Genomic DNA, 19853 nt, shown 5'->3' with positions numbered 1-19853 from the left:
GAATCGTCAGCCAACATCAAAGGTAAAGTGTGGGGGAGCCTGTACTTAGCACGCAGAGCCAAAAGAAGGGGGCACTCAACCAAAATGTGGGCTACTGACTGGAAGGCTCCACAACCACATAGTGGGGGTGGCTCATCACGCACAAGAAAACCATGGGTCAACCGAGTATGGCCAATGCGGAGAAGACACAGTGTGGTCGAGTCCTTTCGGGAGATGCGAAAGGAAGAACGCCACGGACCTGCTGTCACCTTAATTGCACGAAGTTTATTAGACAGGGGAGTGGCCTCCCAAGAATTGGCTCATGACTGTGCGAAGTGGGATTTGATGTGAAGCCGTAAATCCGCTGCAGGAGGGGCTACAGAAAACGGGGGGTAAGTAACTGCTCCCCCAGCCAAACGATCAGCGAGCTCATTACCCGGGATACCCACATGGCCAGGGACCCAAAGGAAGTCAATAGAACAAGCAGCACGGTGAATATCAGCGAGATGGTCATGGATGGCAGAGACCAAGGGATGGGGCGAAAAACACTGGTCAATAGCAAGAAGGCCACTCATCGAGTCCGTGCATAACAAAACGCGGTTGTGTTGGGACTGTTTAATAAAGGTAAGGGCCTGGGAAATTGCCATCAATTCCGCAGTAAACACCCCACATGTACATGGCAGCAGATGACTTTCCGTTCCAACAGAGGACGTGAAGGCATACCCAACACGATCAGCAGATTTAGAGCCATCAGTGTAAAAACAACAGCATCCCGAAACTCCCATAAAATTTGGCGTAAAAAGGAACGGAACACCACCGGGGGGATGGAATCTTTCTGACCGCGGCGGAGATCCATCAGAAGTCAAGGCCGAGGAACTAACCAAGGAGGAGTGGAGGGGAGGGGAGGGAGCGAGGAAGACAAGACAAAGAAGGAAGCTGAAAATCACGGCAAAGAGACGCAAGGCGCAGCCCAACCGGGAGACTATCAACAGGGCTAGTAGGGAAGGCACCGGTGGCCAAATGGATACCACGATGGTGGACTGGATCCAGCACGTGCAGTGTGGAAGGAGCAGCTCAACCATAAACTTGACAACCATAGTCCAAGCGAGACAGAACTAGAGCAAGATAAAGATGGAGGAGGAGGGAACGGTCCGCACCCCAAGAGGAGTGGGCAAGGAAGCGAAGGACATTGAGTTTACGGAAACATCCTACCTTCAGGAGTCTGATATGGGGCAGCCAAGTGAGCTTGTTGTCGAAAAGAAGACCCAGGAAACGAAACTGTGGGACCACAGGCAATCGTTGTGCATCGAGATAGAGCTCTGGATCAGGGTGGATCGTAGTACGGCGACAGAAGTAGACCACCCGCGATTTTGAAGGAGAGAATTGAAACCCGTGTGAGAGGGTCCATGCAGAGGCACGCCGTATAGCTACCTGGAGCTGCCGCTCTGCAGATGCAATTGAGGAGGAACTAACCCAAATGCAGAAATCATCCACTTACAGGGCAGGGGCGACCAAGGGACCGACAGAGGCCAGAAGTCCATCGATAGCAATGAGGAAAAGAAGGACACTCAAGACAGAACTGCGGATTCCAAGCGAAGTAAATGATCGATTGAAGACCGTCCCTCTCGAAAGCCACACTGGTAAGGCGACAATAGATCCCGAGATTCGAGGACCCAATTGAGCCGACGGGCTACCATCCGTTCAAGTAACTTACAAACAACATTGGTCAAACTAATTGGCCGATAGCTGTCAACAGATAGGGGGTTCTTACCAGGCTTAAGGAGAGGAACCACAATGCTATCCCTCCACTGAGAAGGGAAGTCACCCTGGAGCCAGATACGGTTAAACACCCGAAGAAGATGTTGCCGTTGTGGAGCACTGAGATGTTGAAGCAGTTGGTTATGAATGGAATCTGGGCCAGGAGCCGTATCATGAGAAGAAGATAAAGCAGAAAGAAATTCCCATTCAGTAAAAGGTTCGTTGTAAGACTCTGACTCACAAGGGGTGAAACGTAAGGCGGAAGCTTCAGCCAGCTGTTTTTGATTAAGGAAAGCAGCTGGATAGGAGGCTGACGCTGACGCCACTGCAAAATGGGTCGCAAGATGTTCTGCAAGAACTAATGGGTCCGTACAAATGCCATCTGGGAGGTGAAGGCCTGGGAGGGTGGACTGCCGAAGGCAACCTTGGAGAGAACGAAGTGTAGCCCATACCCGTGACAGAGGGATAGTAGAACCAAGGGAAGAAACGAATCGTTCCCAACATATCCACTTACCCTGTTTGATTAAATAACGGGCTTTAGCACGGAGGCATTTAAAGGTAGTAAGGCTGGCTACGGATGGGTGCCTCTTAAAGTGTTGCAAAGCTCGACGGCGATCACAGATGGCAATGGCAATGGCCGTACTCCACCACGGGACTTGCCGGCGACAAAATGGTCCAGATGAGCGCGGTACAGCAAGGCTAGCAGCACGAACAATCTTGCCAGACACGTCACGTAGGACGTCATCAATACAACCCGACAAAGAAGGAGAAAACTCGACCTGTGCAGTGTGCGGTGGAAAGACCAACGAGGTAACCTGTCCATCGGGGAGTGGGAAGGGAGCGTGATAATCAACGGGAAATGGTCACTATCACAAAGGTCGTCGTGTGGCGACCAGTGTAATGAAGGGAGGAGAAAGAGAAAGATCAATGGCAGAAAAGGTACCATGACCGGCACTGAAATGAGTAGGGGAGCCATCATTAAGAAGGCACAGGTCGTGGTCTGCAATAAATTGGTCTATAAGAAGACCTCGTCTAGATGGAAAGGCACTGCCCCACAAAGGATGATGAGCATTAAAATCTCCAAGGAGGAGGAAGGGAGGAGGAAGTTGCTGAAGAAGGGTGGTTAAGGCAGCAGGTGTAAGAGTCCTGTCAGGAGGTAGATAAAGATTGCAAACTGTGACTGCAGAGTCTAAGTGGACCCTAACAGCAACCGCTTCCAATGTAGTTTGGAGAGGAATCCACATGCTAGCAATGTCTGTACGGACCAACATACAAACGCCACCAGAAGCCCGCAAGGGTCCGACCCGATTTCGACAGAAAACACGGAACCCACGGAGGGTCGGTGAGTGAGCATCAGTAAAATGAGATTCCTGGACAACCACACAAGCTGCAGAGTAGGATGAAAGAAGGGATTTCAATTCCGGAAGGTGACGATAGTATCCATTACAATTCCATTGGAGAACCACAGAACGATGGTTTAAATGAGGGCTGAACACGCTAAATCCAGTCATACCGCCGGGTCCCCACCCATCACCGACAAGGAGCGGGCGACATCCATGAACAACAGGTCAGAATCCGGTTGTGAAGTCGGGGAAGGGACCTCCGGTGATACCAGAGGCTCTTTGTCCCGGGACTTATGTTTCCTCTTCTTTTCAGGCAGAGATTGAGGAGGGCTGTGTGGCATAAAGGAGCCAGCTGCAGCAAGATCAGGAACAGAAAGAGACCGGGCGACCTGGGGGCCGACAGACCGCGGCTCTCGCGGTCGTCGCGCGGCAGCAGACCTTTGACCTGGAAGGTGCCGGGAAGGGGCATTCCGGGAGAAGCGCCCTTGACCGGCAGACACCGAAGGAGTGGGACACTTCTCCGGCTGGGGAGGGGGAACAGCGCCCATAGGAAAAGGTGTGGGAGCCGCAGGGGAAGGGGGGAGGAGAGGGGTCCGGGATGGGGGTAAGGAAGGGGGAGGAAGGGGTGAAGATGTAACCAAGGCGTAACTAGATATCATGGACACAGGGTGCAGTCGTGCATATTTCTTACGGCCCTCTGTATAGGTTAAACGATCGAGGGACTTATACTCCTGTATCTTTTTTTCTTTCTTATATACTGGGCAATCTGGTGAACGTGGAGAATGACTACCATGACAATTAACACATACAGGAGGGGGAACACAGGGACTCCCCTCATGGAGTGGACGTCCACAGTCACCACAGAGAGGTGCCTGGGAACAGCGGGAAGACATGTGGCCAAAACGCAAGCACTTTAAACACCTCATAGGAGGTGGGATGTACGGCTTCACATCACAGCGATAGACCATAATCTTAACTTTCTCAGGGAGGGTATCCCCTTCAAAGGCCAGGATAAAGGCACCAGTATCAATACAATTATCTTTAGGACCCTTCTGAACATGCCGAACAAAGTGAACACCCCGCCGTCCGAGATTGTCCCGAAGTTCCTCATCAGTTTGAAGGATGAGGTCCCTGTGAAAAATCACACCTTGTACCATATTTAGAGACTGGTGAGGGGTAATGGACACAGGAATTGTGCCAAGATGGGTACAGGCACGAAGGGCCGCAGATTGGGCAGCTGAAGCAGTTTTTATCAGCAACAAACCCGATCGCATCTTGCTCAGGGAGTCCACTTCGCCAAACTTGTCTTCAATGTGTTCCACAAAGAAGAAAAGGTTTGACACTGGTGAAAGTATCTCCATCAGTCCTGGTGCAAACTAGATAACGGGGGAAAGGTTTTGCCCCTAGACGACGGGCCTGACCCTCTTCCCAGGGGGCAGCCATGGAAGAGAAGGCCGAAGGGGCAAGAGAAGCAGCACTTGAGGAATCAGTTCCACGCAGAGAGACGGCCGCAGAAGAACGGCCAGAGTTTTGGAGCCGTATGCGTTTCATCTGCATAGCGTCCGCCCTGATACCACCCACTCCAATCAGGGGCTCTCCTCACGGGCGCCACCCAGCCACAGCAAGGGCCGTCTGGCACGGCGGCCATTGCCGCGAGTTCCGATGCTCCAGGATGACGAGCAACCACTCCAAGGCACGCATGAGGAGGTACAGCGCAGGTATCAGAAGTGTGATCCCTGTGTGTTCAGGGGGCTCAACCAAAAGGGTACATAGCGACCCCACCACACGGGCTGGCTACCGTGCTGGCTATGCACCCTAGCATCGGACAACGACGTGAAAGAAAAGGTGGAATGTACTAGAAGGGCGCACGTCGGAGACACTAGGTAAGGTGCTCTTCCCCAAATGGCTCACACTACGGAGGAGAAATTTTGTAATGGAGGTCAAACCCCAGAGGGGGACCAACGAATGCCAAAAGGAGGAGATGATTACGCAACAAAGCCGGAGTGTAAAATCAACAGAACCAGGAGGATAGCGGGGGCCAACATAAGCAAGGACACCAATAGAGGGAGAGGAGAGAGCAAGGGGAAAGGAGCATGGAGGGGAAGGCAAAGGAAATGCAGCCCGGGAGAGAAAGAAGGCTGCAATGGCTCGGGGCCCCGTGCTCGCCACGCACGTATCTACAAAAGAGTTGTGGACCCCCTGGGGGGTTCAAACTTTTTCTTTGCCTCTTGATAAGACAGGGATTCAAGTGTTTTATACTCTTGAATTTTCTTCTCCCTCTTAAACACTGAGTAGAGTGATGAATGAGGAGGGTACAGTTCTGGACAGTTGACACACTGAGGAGGTTGATCAGAACAGCTACCCTCCCACTGAGGCGGATGGTCACAACAGCTACCCTCATAGTGTGCTTGTCCACATGCCCAACAGATATCCTCATTAAAACAGCAGGACGACATGTGTCCTAACATTTGGTACTTAAATCATCTCATTTGAAGAGGAAAATAAGATCTAACATCAACACCTATAGGCCATGACCTTAACCTTCTCAGGGTGGTTGGGGGAGGGGACCAAACAGTGAGGTCATCGGTCACATTGAATTAGGGAAGGATGGGGAAGGAAGTCGGCCATGCCCTTTCAAAGGCACTATTCCGGCATGTGCCTGAATTTAGGGCAATCACTGAAAACCTAAATCAGAATGGTCAGGTGCAAGTTTGAGCCTTCTCAGGCAAGATGTTGCCTGAGAAGGCCAGGAGAAAGCTCCAGTGACCACTACATTATCTTTAGGTCCATTATGGATGTGGGTGAATAAAATGGACTCTATGCCATGTCAGATTAGTAAGCAGCTCTTCATCAGTTTGTAACATTAGGTCCCAATGGAAGGTAACACCTTGAATTCTATTGAGGTTGTTACATTGAGAAACGGTGACTGGTGTATCTCCTATCTTTACACAGGCCTGAAGTTCCTCCATGTGACTGGTTGGTGTGTGATGTTTTGATCGGCAAAGATCCATTTCTCACTTTATCTATTGCTACAACCTCCCCAAACCGATCTTCAATATTTCCAATGAAAAACAGCTCTACTCTGTGTTATGAATGGTTCACACAGTTTAACAGAAGTTAAAGATGACCCTCATTCAGGACGCCCTTGAAACTCTACTATGTTCATGTCAGGAACGTCAACAAAATTATGCATACCAACTGAAGACTGACTGTCCGAGAAATTGCAGAAGAATGTAACATTTCTGTTGGATAATGTCATTAAATCCCGACACATCATCTTGGAATGCATCGTGTTGCTGCCAAGTTTGTTCCACAGCTCATGAGTCAAGAACAGAAAGACCTCCACCTTGCAATCAGTGAAGAGCTTTTGGATCGCGCATATAGGAACAAGACATTCCTTAAGAGAATCATAATTGCTGATGAGATGTGGGCCTACCGTTATGATGTTGAGACGAAGGTTCAATCTTCACAACTGGTTGGAACAGGTTCCAAGACGAGAAAAAGCTCATCAGGTCAGGTCAAATGCTGATAGTTTTCTTTGACTTTGAAGGATTAGTACCTCATGAATTCGTACCACAGGGACAAACTGTTAATCGATGATACTTTCAGGAAGTGTTGCAACGCATGCGAGAAAATGAGAACGGTTGGCCTGAAATGGGGTGAGACAATTCACGGCTCTTATATCATGATAATGCAACCATACATTCTTCCCCTTGGCACATGACTATTGCACAAAAAACAAAATTACTGTGCAGCCTCATCCTTCATACTCTCCAGACCTAGTACAGCATAGTACATGAGAAGCACACACTGGGGTGGCCCTTACTTTTCAACATCTGACAGTTCTGCTCCCAATCCCTTATCTTGTTCCAACCAATAAAGAAAATGATCCATGAAGACTTTAGCAAATATATCTGCTTCATGCACGAAGTAGTCCTTTATGTAACACAATTACCAATGGTACACGAAAGTCTTTGTTCCTGACATTTTTTGTTGTTCAGCTCCATCCTTCTTATCTTTATAAGCAGCAGTAAGTCTTTTTTTTATCTTTCCATTAAAAAAATTTATTTCCCTTACACAAATTCATTTGAATATTTTGATATCAGTATTTTCTATGGTACACAATATCTATAGCTAATTTATCTCAATATTAAGTTATGGTCAACTGAACTGCCTCACTCATGCATAAACACTTCTGGATTACAAAATTTAAATATGTTATGTAATAAGGAGGGCCACAACCACTATAAATATTTGATATTTCATCTGAGGCAGAGATCACCAGACAGCTAAATAAAAAACTTTTATTGACTTCTAGATTATCTAAAAGCTTCTAATTGATAGTTACCTGTCAGAGAGGACAAGCCCAGTGTGGCCAGGTGGTGGCATTGACAGCTGGAAAGGTGTATTGAAGTAGTGCTGCTGTTCTTCAGATCTGTGCACCACCTGTCCACGGCGTACGACAACAAACCCAGAGTCTCCGATGTTCGCTGTGTATGCCATGTGTGTCTCGCGATTCAGCACAACCACGCACGCTGTGGTACTACCTGCAACACGTTTGAGAATATTTTACCCATGTCTGATAAGACAATTATTGTCAGACTTTTGTTCCTGTTTCCACTGGGAAAAATATTATATATACTGAAAATCTAAATTGACTTACTAAAGTTTACATACGGCACAGCATTTGTAAATCTTTTCACTAATTATAAAACACAAATACTATTAAGGATACTATCTGAAAATTAAACCAAATTAGCTTGGTCATTTTCATTTATTTTCTGAATTCCAACTAACAATCTCAAGTGTATATCATTAGATTATTCAAATTATTGTTATAAACTGGATTTGATGTTTTGCTTTTGGGTAAAATGATGAATAAGTTTTGTGGCTATACAACACCCATACATGCTACATATATGTCTCTGTGCAAGAAACAAGAGTAAGTTCCCTCTGCAACAATGGAATGTTTTCCCTAGTGCCTCATTGATTGATATTCAACATATTATATGCCAATCTTACCAGCCCTTTAAAGCCGAATGGCAAGTCAGTTGAAATAAGTAGAATTTTTGTACAAATACTGACTTGCCTTTTCAGGTTACTATTTCCATTCAATATGGCTGTAGGAAAAAAGGGAAGAACTTGAAAAGGAAATGGTCATTGAGAAGATTGATTCAGCATACAGAAAAATCAAAACAACTTTCATTGAACTTAATACCAAGTAGTACGAATGCAAGAGGAATTCTAGTGTCAAGCACAGACGAGAGAGTGAGTAGATGGAAAGCATACACAATTTGCTACCAAGGGACTATTCAAGTTGATTCCTGTCTGGCGACATAGCATCATCAGACTTTTTGACAAGTATAATCCATAAAATCTCGAAGGTAACAAGGGCAGATAGATCAAGAACAAAGTGCTCAGATTAAAGAGGATCCAATATAACTATTTTGTCTTCCACCCCTACTGTTGCAAGTCAATGCACTGAAGAAGCAATGACTAAAATAAAAGAAAGATTCAAGTGTGGGATTAAAATTCAGAGTGAAAGTGTATCAATGATCAGCGTCGTCGATGACATTTATATCCTCAGTGAAAGTAAGACTTTAAGGACTTGCTGAATGGAATGAACAGACTAATGGGTATAGAATATTGATGAGGGTGAAAGTTATGAGTAGTAGCAGAAATGATATTTATTTACTATCAAAAACAGTCTTGATCACAATTTATTTATTACAGTGACCGGTTTCAACCACTACTGTGGTCATCATCAGACCTACAAGTCATAAACAAAGCTTTAATTAGAGGGCTATCTATGTACATTAAAGAAAGTACATGAGGTTACAAAGCTATAAAACGAAGAATTACCAATGAGTAAGAACCTCCTCCTGATAATAAATCACTACTGGAGAAACCAGTGCACATCTTACTATATATAATGGAGGCTCCGCCCACTTCTAACGGAATGATGTCATTGCTAACCAATGGGTTATAGGTTGAATAACAATGTAAAATTTCTTACTTAAAAGAGCATTGTCAAGAAATGAAAATAAACACACACTAAACTTAGCTTGTTCGAAAGCTATTGTCAATTAAGAAGCTTTAAAAATATTTAAACATGTAGGATAAATGAACTTCAGTTTGACAGTACATGAGTTGCTCTCTCAGGGCCTGTTAGTGAACCATTTGGAACCACTGGTTGCCATGGTGAAGTTGGACTCCATTCCAAAGATGTGGCAGCAGGCTTCTTTCTAACAAAGTTGTTGTGAAAGTGGAACGGCGAGGACTGTCACGTCAGATGATGTATCATTGAGCAGCAACATGTCTTTATTGAAACGATTTTCAATAAGTAGGCTGCAATAGTCATTAACTGACATGTGCAGTACATGCTGCACAGATACACATATGATTTACTGGTGTAATAAGAGACTTCCATTTACATAGATTACATAATAATTCTTACAGATCAATACTAAGAAGAAAAAAAAGAATCAAGAGGGAACAGTAGTTGTGCACATTTATGAAATATTGTCTATGAAGTTCATATGTAGGTTCCATTTTTTATTTTTAATGAAAATGAAAGGAATTTGAAATTATAATACTACAAGCCATAGTGTCAAAAGTAAAGGAATGTGAATTAGCAATATGCAGTCTTAAAGCATATAAGCAAACATTCTAAAAACAGATAAATAACAGTCATAAATAATGTTTGGCGAAATAAAATTACGAAGTAAAGATAAAATATTTCCTAAAGGTCTGATAATTTTAAAAACAAGGGACAGATGAGTGAACATTCTAAAGCAGATCGTCAAAAAGCTCAAAGAAATGTCTGTCTTTGAATTCAAGCTGCTCATTTAAAACAGATAACAGTTTACTTCTGTGAAGTGAATAGATTTCAATTTCTTCTAAAGTATTTAGCAGTACTCCTTTTGGCACAGTATGTAATATTTTCAAATTGTTAGAAATGCAACCCTCAGAATGATTGTATCCATCAAGATGTTGACCAAATATTGATTTGGTATGTGCAGTACCAGTAGTATGTTCCTTAAAATGTGTTGGAAAGTTACGGCCATTTGGCCAATGTACTGTTTCTCACAGTCATTACATAGTATTTTGTAAACACCTGACTTTTGGTGTATATTTGATTCCCCAATTGTGTGTTTCAGTTTCACCTGTAGTGGGTTATTGGTTTTGAATGCTATTGTCACACTTGTATTCTTAAATAATTTATTTATTTTATCTGAAATGGGTCCCATGTATGTCATTTTAGTAAATCTCTTCTTGGAATTTATAACAGCATCATTTGTTTGTTGTAATTTTTGATATAACAGATCAACCTGATGGGCATTGTTTAATTATTAAATAATTTACATCCAAAACTTGTATTTACAGTAGAACACAAAAGTAACAATAGTATTAATTTCCTGGACCTCACAATTGCAAACAGGAATGGAAAACAATTTCTATTTATAGAAAACCCACATCAACCGACATAATAATAAATGCTTCATCATGCCATCCATTAAAATACAAAATGGCATTTTTTAAAACAGTAATACATAGGATATTGAAATTACCTCTTCAACCTGATGCAATCCAGAAGGAAATTGATACCTTGAAACAGATAGCAGTTGCTAACAATTATAATGCCCATCAGGTTGATTTGTTATATCAAAAATTACAACAAACAAACGACGCTGTTATAAATTCCAAGAAGAGATTTACTAAAATGACATACGTGGGACTTATTTCAGAAGTCATAAAAGATGTCAGATGTCATTAAAGAAGAAGATGAATATTGTTGTTATTTTGGATTTCAGGGAGATATAACTCCACATCATAATTTGTACATGGGTCCAGAAGGTGCACTTTGAAGACCCCCTGTCAGAGAAAACAGCTGAACTGCTGAGGGCATTCTCTTGCTGGAGCCATCCACATGAACAACTATAAAACTGTGGATTGCACTTAAAAGTGAAGAAAACAGTTGTAAAAAACATAATCTGGAATATAAATTTTCTTGTATTGCATCGGATTTAAAATTATTCTGGGCCTCTGAAGACGCCAATGCATCAATTTATTTCACCCCTGGCTGTGTATCTGGAGGTCTGATACACCCAGATCCTTGAGATGGTCAGTAGTACATGTCCTGAATAGCTTGGTCACTTGAGGTAGGAGATACGGGCTGATCCATAAACCAAGCTGCCATAGTGTAAATGTGATCTGAAAAATGCCTTATAAAACTGTCAAGGCATTTTGAACATACAATGATTTGAAGCCCTTTGTGTTCACAGGAATTTCAAGTGTGGAAGCCAGGCTAATTTTGAGTCAAATAATATATTGTCCCACAATCATGAGCTATGGCTAGTTAGAACTTTGACAAGCATGGTTAAAATTGACACACTTTAGTTTCTCTGCTGAGAACCAAAAATCAGTTTCATTGGCACAAGCTTCCAGCCTCTTGACAGTCAGCTGAAATTGCCTCACTGTTGTATGTCATCATCTACAGTACAATTAAACTGTCAAGGGCAGAACAGTAGCACCTGAAAAGGTTACCTCAGGATTCAGAAGCCAGACGAGGCATCATCTGACCATGCATTGGAGTGTCTAACCGATGTAACTGGTATGGGCTACACTCTGATAACTGGTATGGTAGGTAAGATCCTTGCCTGGCTTCCATAAAGGAATTAATATTGCCTCCTTCTAAGTCGTGGGGCACTGTCCACCAAACCAGATCTGATTACAACAAGAAAAAAGTTTTGCTTTGGCTTCAGGATGCAAATGATGCATGATGAATCTCATCAGGTCCTGGAGCAGTGTCTTTGGCCACAGACAGCTGATTCGAGTTCCCAGACGGAGAATGTAAGATTGTAGACCTCATCACATGGGTTACACAAGAAGAAGTGGAGCCACCTACTATCTCCCTGGTTCTACAAAACACTTGCAATGCAGGAGTTTGTCTGGGTGACACAGTGGCGGTAAAAAAGTGTTCTGCTAAAAACAGAGCCATGTCTTTAGGTGCATCCACCAAGACCCCATTTCTCAATATGACTATAAGGGAGGTGTACCGCCCTTGCCTGAAATCCACCTTACTGAGTCCCAAACGGACTGATTAACCGAAGTTGTATATTCCTTCCAGGAGTTCCCCTTCTGCTCATTTATCACTCGCCTTAGTTGTGCTCTCGCAGATAAGAAACCATAAATGTTTTCTCTGATTGGATGATGTTTTAATTTCCGCACAGCTGTGCATCAGGTTCTGATTACCAAGTGGTATTTGCTATTCCATCAAGGGACAGACTGTCATCGGAGGTGGTTGCTAGACTGTGGAATGGAATCTGCAGCAGCCCATTTGATGTCACAGCTGATGTGGTCCACCATCTCCTGGGCACAATCGTGTTGAAACTTCCTGGCAGATTAAAACTGTGTGCCGGACCGAGACTCGAACTCGGGACCTTTGCCTTTCGCGGGCAAGTACTCTACCAACTGAGCTACCTAAGCACGACTCGCGCCCCATCCTCACAGCTTTACTTCTGTCAGTACCTTGCCTCCTACCTTCCAAACTTTACAGAAGCTCTCCTGCGAACCTTGCAGAACTAGCACTCCTGAAAGAAAGGATATTGCGGAGACATTGCTTAGCCACGGCCTTGGGGATGTTTCCAGAATGAGATTTTCACTCTGCAGCGGAGTGTGCACCTCCCCCCCCTCCCACCCCCAAACCAAAGATTTAAAGTCACTTACTTTGGTTTTTTTCTTCTTTTCTGATATGTTACACATCCTGGAGGATCTCCTCCCTATGGATAAGTTGGAACGAAAAGTACATCTAATCCAATTTAACCCAATCCACACTATCCTACATAACCAAGTTAACCAATCCTTCATGCACGAAGTGTGATTAACCCATCCCTTCTTTGAGTCAAGTTATGCCTACATTTCTTCTTTCCCCCAATTTGCTTCAGTACCTATCAATCAGTTACTCCATATACTCATTCAATCTTCAGTATTATTCTATAGCACAAGATTTTGAAATTATTTTCTTGGCTGAACAGTCTATTGTCCATGTTACACTTCCATACAAGGTTATACTCCAGACTTCCAAATATACTTATGTGCAGTGTTATTACCAATAAGTGTTTATATCCTGCCTACTATGGCAGTCAGTTACTTTCCTGCTCAAATAACAAAACTTGTCGATTACTTTTAGTGTCTTTGTCTAATCTAATTGTCAGCACTGTTTGATTTAATTTGACTACATTCTGTTACTTTGTTTTACTTTTGTTGATGCTCATTATATAACCTCCCTTTCATTTTCTTAGTGTCGGAATTACTGTCTCATTTCTACAGAAGTAGTACCGAGTGGGCCAAACAAAACAAGCTCAGAAAATATGTCATACAACTAAAGATAGGCAATGTGACATATCATCCACACCTAGGGCCTATCTTCAGTTGCACGATGTATTTTCTGGGTCAGCTTTGTTTTGCTCACTCTGTATAACAACATTTTGCCCCCATATTTTATCCCTGCAACCTCTAAAATTTCAAAGAGTGTATTCCAGTAAACACTATCAAAATATGTCCCTAAATCTACAACTGCTATAAATGTATGTTAGCCTTTCTTCAACCTAACTTCTAACATTAGGCACAGGATTCGTGCTGCCTCGTGTGTTCCTGTACCTCTACAGTATCGAAACTGATCTTCGGTGCTGTCTACATGTACGTCTACATGGCTACTGGGCAATTCACAATTAAGTGACTGGCAGAGGGTTCATCCTCTATTTCTGTGCCATTCACTCTCTAAGAGCACATGGGAAAAACGAACACTTAAATATTTCTGTGTAACCTCCGACTTCTCTTATTTTATTATTATGATCATTCCTCCTTATACTGATGGGCACCAAAAAAATATTTTCTTCAGAGCATGAAAGTATTATGTTGGACTCCACCTACATAGACGAGAAATGACCATCATAATAAAACAAGAGAAATCAGAGCGTGCACAGGAATATTTAAGTGTTCATTTTTCCCATGCACTGTTTGAGAGTGGAACGGAAGAAAAATAGCTTGAAGGTGCTTTGATGAACCCTCTGCCAGGCACTTAATTGTGAACTGCACAGTAATCATGAAGATGTAAAAATAGACTTCAGTTCACCTGAAAAAATCATGGCCATATCTGCAACAATATTTGTTCACAAGAATAAGCAACTGACAAGTAATTTTTATGAAACTTCCACTGTCAGCCATCTGTGTCTATGGCATCCTGCAAATCAGTGAGAAGGAGATTTAAAGAATAGAAAAAGTGTAGAGTAAGCACTCACCAAGCACAGGCCGCTTGTCTTCGAGCAGCTCATAGTACGAGCTGGCAAGCAGCGCCGCTGGCTCAGATGGTGCAAACCTGCCGTTGCAGACTAGCCGCTCACAGGCACGCATCAGTGACGATGAGAACTCTCCCGGATCGATTCCATAATGCCTCCAACCACCAACACCGTCCGCCACACCTGTGACATAACGGACAACCCAGACAGTCAAGTAAACGTTGTGACACACACTGTGGAAGAGGAATTAAAATCTGACTACATAAGTGCAATAGTGCATCCCCTCATATTTTCTTGTTATGTAAAATATCACATCCAGGGAAAATGTAAAAAAGCTATCATCAGCCTTTAAAAGAGGCCATCTGGAATTATTCAGATTCGAAACCATTAAAAGTCAGTGTTTGCCCCTGATAAATTAATTTCTACACAATCCATACTTGTGAAAGTCTATTGTCAATTTCCGAAGCCATTGGCGACTTGGCAACAGATCAGGTGAAGAATGTGTGTGGCATATATGGAACTCAAGTACATACTCATCACGTCAGCAATGTGAATCTGGTCCAGCACCAAAGGAGCCACAAAAAACACTAATATCTTAACTACTATACAGCTTGGAATGTTTGCTGCTAAGTCACACCACCCCCACATATGGAATAATTGTGCCAGTAAATATGGTAATATTTTAATGTGTGGCCCATAAAGGTACATAGACAGCTGTCACTCAAAAAATTTAATTATAAGTAAATGATTCAACATGTTGAAAATCAGTGCCACAAACGAAACAAGTCTGATAACTCTGAATGAAAGAAAATACAAGGGACTGGTAACGTTGCAGACTACCTGTGAAGGAAGGAAGGGCATTACTACAAGATTATCTTTTTTAGAAGAAGACTACATTAGTACCTGAAATTAGATAATCAAGGAATTGTTAAGAACCATACAGCTAGAGTGATGTTTAAGGGAATATTGAGTGTTACTGTGAAGAGGAACAGATTATGATAGGTGCCAATTAGCATTGTTAGTTGTTATGGGAGTATGGTATCTATTAAGCAATATGTTGACGGGAAGCAAATTTGCCAAAATAATGCCTCAATATAATGAATTCTCAGACTTGAGAATACTTTATCTGGGCAATTAGCTGAAAAAGTCTGCTATCTCAACTCCTGAAGTTCTAAATTTTGCAATTATACTATGTTAGGTGGAAATTTTGACACATACAAAAATATTTATTTGCAGATGAATGCCACATATACTAAAATACAAAGTGCAACACATTATTCTAGAACATGGCCAAGCAACGACAGCAACTAGTACATTGGCAGCCGGTTCTCATGTACTAATATGCTAAAGCACAGTGTAAATATCTCACTAAAATTATGTCATTTCACTTTGAATGAGGGCCGAAAAATGCACTACAATTGTGCCATTTTCCTGTGAATGCATATTGGAATGCAAATAAAACAGAAGAAAACTTGTGTAGTGCTCTTTCTGTGATAACTAGAAACCAGTGTCGAGCACTGAAATGACAGTCAGCTGCACTATGATCAACTCGGAGGAGCAACACAGCTATCTGTTTTCTACTGCACATGCTCTGATGTAACGCCATCCCTTCTGCCACTCCTTGTGCTACATTGCTCACAGCACCAGGTCAGTATTTTTCTTTGAAACTGCATGTAGTGTATGTTGCAAGTATAGGTATGGGAACTCTTAAAAAGAGTAGCTGTCATGACTTGTCCTACATCAGAATGTACTGTTTATTTACTATATGATTACCAGAACCAATAAAACTCAACTCTACTCTAGCACTTTGGGTGAGGGGTCTAAGGTAGAGTGTTAAATTTTGGACCTGGGTTCAATTCCTGCTAATACTTTTTTCCCCATTTTATTTTATTCCTCACAATCATAAAATTTAAAAATAACTGTTCAATTTATGGACATAAAATTAATATATTCAATTTAGTTACAATTACTACACTTTTAAATCAAAAAGTAATTGATTGGATGCTGGTAAAACAAGTGAGAATACGAGAAAATTTCGAATGAAAGTGTTTTCTGCACTTGACCTGCTAAAGAGGCCCTTTTCCAGTAGATCTTTGCAGAACAAATTGAGATTTAAAGTGTTAGGCAAATGTACTTCAAACGTGAATCTAACAACAGAAGAGCATGGCACTAGGCACACCGATCTGGCTTATGTAACGCTGAAAATTTCGAATATTTTGATCAGTTTCTTAAATGTTCTGAACCAACCCACAAGTCTGAATAATCAAACACTCACAGAAATCTGGAAGATGATTTATCCCTATCAAAGAAACTGAAGAAGCTTAAAACCTTATAAAGCCAGCTGAGAAGAGACTATCACACCAAAACTTCTGAAATGGTCCCTACCAAAAACTAAAAAATGAACTAAAAATCTTTGAGAAAACTTGGAAAACAGAAAACCTCCAGGAGAGTGCCAAGTGGTCTTCATACATTCACTGCATAAGAAAGGTGATGACAAGATGTAAACAACAGTGAAATTTGTGATGAATTTTATATAACCTATGCTCCCAAATTACACTAAACAGGATAGAAAAGCAACACTGGAGACTAATTTACGTGAATATCAAGAATTTTTGGAAGGGCAGATCATGGGCTGAACAAATGTTTCATCTTAAGCCAATAATTTGCCACAGATTAGTGACTTCAAAAGTTCAATATTTTTCTCCTGAAATTGTGTGTAGTGTAAGAGATTTTTTTTTTTTAAGGAACTGTTGTCATGAGTACATTATAGACGAGTGGTCCAAAGCATAGAGTGGTAATTTATGGATCCAGGTTTGATTTCCGCAGATACTAACGCATTTTACTTCATTCCTTGCAATGTTAAGCTGTTGACCATAAAATTTTAATATGAAGTGTGGTCAAAACATGACGGGATTTTTTTAAAAAATAGAATTTACTTGTATTCATCAACATCAATTTTGTTCCCCTCCGATACAGTACACTTGTGCCAGAGCTTTTTCCAATCCTGGAAGCACTTCTGGAAGCTACTTTTCGTTATGGCATTCAGCTCCTTCAGCTATTCTGTTTTTATCCCACCAAAGGTGACAGAACGACGTCCTTTCAGGGTTTTCTTCGGCCTCGGGAATAGAAAGAATTCGCAGGGGGGTCCACGTCCAGCAAATACGATGGCTGGAGCAACACAACGGTTATATTCTTTACCAAAAAATCACGAACACACATTGCGGTGTGAGCGGGAGCGTTATAGTGATGCAATTACCAGGAGTGGTTTTGCCAAAATTCTGGATTGCTTCATTCAAACTGCGCATAATTTCCAGATATCCTTTATCGACCATACGACAAAAAGAAAAAGGAAAGAAAGAAAGGACAGCGAGAAGAATCTTCATATGTGATAGAACTTGTCGAACTTTTTTCGATCTTGGATCTTCATGCAGTTTCCATTGGGACGACGGGATCTTTGTTTCGACATCTTTTCCTTATACCGATGTTTCGTCTCCTGTTATAATCTTTAGAAGTTCTGGATCATTATCGACATCAATCATTAATTCCTGAGTGTTGTCCACGCGACGTCTTTTCTGGGCGAAATTCAACGAGTTCGGAAGAAACTTTGCTGGGACACGTTTCATGCCCAAATACCCGAAAAAAGTTGCTTGGTATGAGGCAGAGGAGATGCCGACGTCATCTGCAACATCTCTGATGGTGATTCGACAATTTTCCACAACCATTTTCTTCATACTCCCACAATGTCGTCAGTAATTTATGTGCTATAGCCTCCAGGGCGGTCGTCGTCGTCTTCAATATCATCTCGACTCTTTGAAACGTTTATACCACTCGTAATCTCTGACTTATTCATGAGGAACTCGCTAAAAATCAAAGTTTTTGAATTCGGTGCGGCACTTTATTCTATTTTTCAAGAAAATTTAATGCAAGTTCTTTGGATCCATCTTAATCGGAAGAAAAAAAAAATTGCCCGAACACTCGAAAACACGTACAACCTTTCCGACTGTCAACAATAAACTAAAGATTCAAAACAGCTGAAGATGCAAACATAGATCAGAAACATGTGTACCAATAAGACAAACTTTTTCGAAAATCGGATATATAAAAAACGCGAAATTGAAGAAAAAATTCCGTTACTTTATCACCCCTCGCATATTTGAACAGTTACATTTACATACGTAACATGAATAAATGAAATTTAGTTACGATCATTACCCTTGAAGTCAAAAGTGCACAGGCTACCATATTTTAACACGTTGGCGTCCCGAGTAGAGGGCTCTTTGTTGCGAGAGCGCGGCCGCTATTTGGCGCCCGGCGTCGGCACCGGCCGGCGCTCGCGCTGGCACGGCGCCCTGCGTCACGAGGCGGCGTCCCACGCGTCGTCACGCGGTCCGAACGACGCCAACAGACGCGCGTGCTCCCTCACGTGACTGGCACGGCGCCCGTGATCTAACAGCGCCGCGTCCACTTAGGTGGTGCGCTCCCCTTATGCCTCGTGTTCGAAGTGAACCACCCTCTATTCCCCGACAATTGCAGCGCAAATACACTACTGGCCATTAAAATTGCTACACCATGAATATGACTTGCTACAGACGCGAAATTTAACCGACAGGAAGAAGATGCTGTCATATGCAAATGATTAGCTTTTCAGAGCATTCACACAAGGTTAGCGCCGGTGGCGACACCTACAACGTGCTGACAGGAGGAAAGTTTCCAACCGATTTCTCATACACAAACAGCAGTTGACCGGCGTTGCCTGGTGAAACGTTGTTGTGATGCCTCGTGTAAGGAGGAGAAATGCGTACCACCACGTTTCCGACTTTGATAAAGGTCGGATTGTAGCCCATCGCGATAGCGGTTTATCGTATCGCGACAACGCTGCTCGCGTTGGTCGAGATCCAATGCTGTTAGCAGAATATGGAATCGGTGGGTTCAGGAGGGTAATATGGGACGCCGTGCTGGATCCCAACGGCCTGGTATCACTAGCAGTCGAGATGACAGGCATCTTATCCGCATGGCTGTAACGGATCGTGCACCCTCGTCTCGACTCCTGAGTCAACAGATAGGGACGTTTGCAAGACAACAACCATCTGCACGAACAGATCGACGACGTTTGTAGCAGCATGGACTATCAGCTCGGAGACCATGGCTGCGGTTAACCGTGACGCTGCATCACAGACAGGAGCGCCTGCGATGGTGTATCCAACGACGAACCTAGGTGCACGAATGGCAAAACGTCATTTTTTCGGATGAACCCAGGTTCTGTTTACAGCATCATGACGGTCGCATCCGTGTTTAGCGACATCGCGGTGAACGCACATTGGAAGCGTGTATTCGTCATGGCCATGCTGGCGTATCACCCGGCATGATGGTATGGGGTGCCACTGGTTACACTTCTGTCACCCTCTTGTTCGCATTGACGGCACTTTGAACAGTGGACGTTACATTTCAGATGTGTTACGACCCGTGGCTCTAC

General features: G+C 42.9%; 1 protein-coding gene across 1 annotated transcript in view; it reads right to left on the bottom strand.

Annotated features, from left to right (window-relative positions):
- Positions 1–19853, bottom strand: part of LOC124787585 (protein phosphatase PTC7 homolog) — a 117196-nt gene that overhangs the window by 32792 nt on the left and 64551 nt on the right. Inside the window, exons 2-3 of the mRNA XM_047254350.1 lie at positions 14384–14563; positions 7429–7627 (exon numbers count right to left, since the gene is read on the bottom strand). Coding sequence (XP_047110306.1) covers positions 7429–7627; positions 14384–14563 — 379 coding nt within the window. The remainder of the gene's footprint in view (positions 1–7428; positions 7628–14383; positions 14564–19853) is intronic.

Source organism: Schistocerca piceifrons, chromosome 1, assembly GCF_021461385.2.
Source record: "Schistocerca piceifrons isolate TAMUIC-IGC-003096 chromosome 1, iqSchPice1.1, whole genome shotgun sequence".
NCBI lineage: Eukaryota > Metazoa > Arthropoda > Insecta > Orthoptera > Acrididae > Schistocerca > Schistocerca piceifrons.
This window is presented reverse-complemented; position numbering and strand designations above follow the sequence as displayed.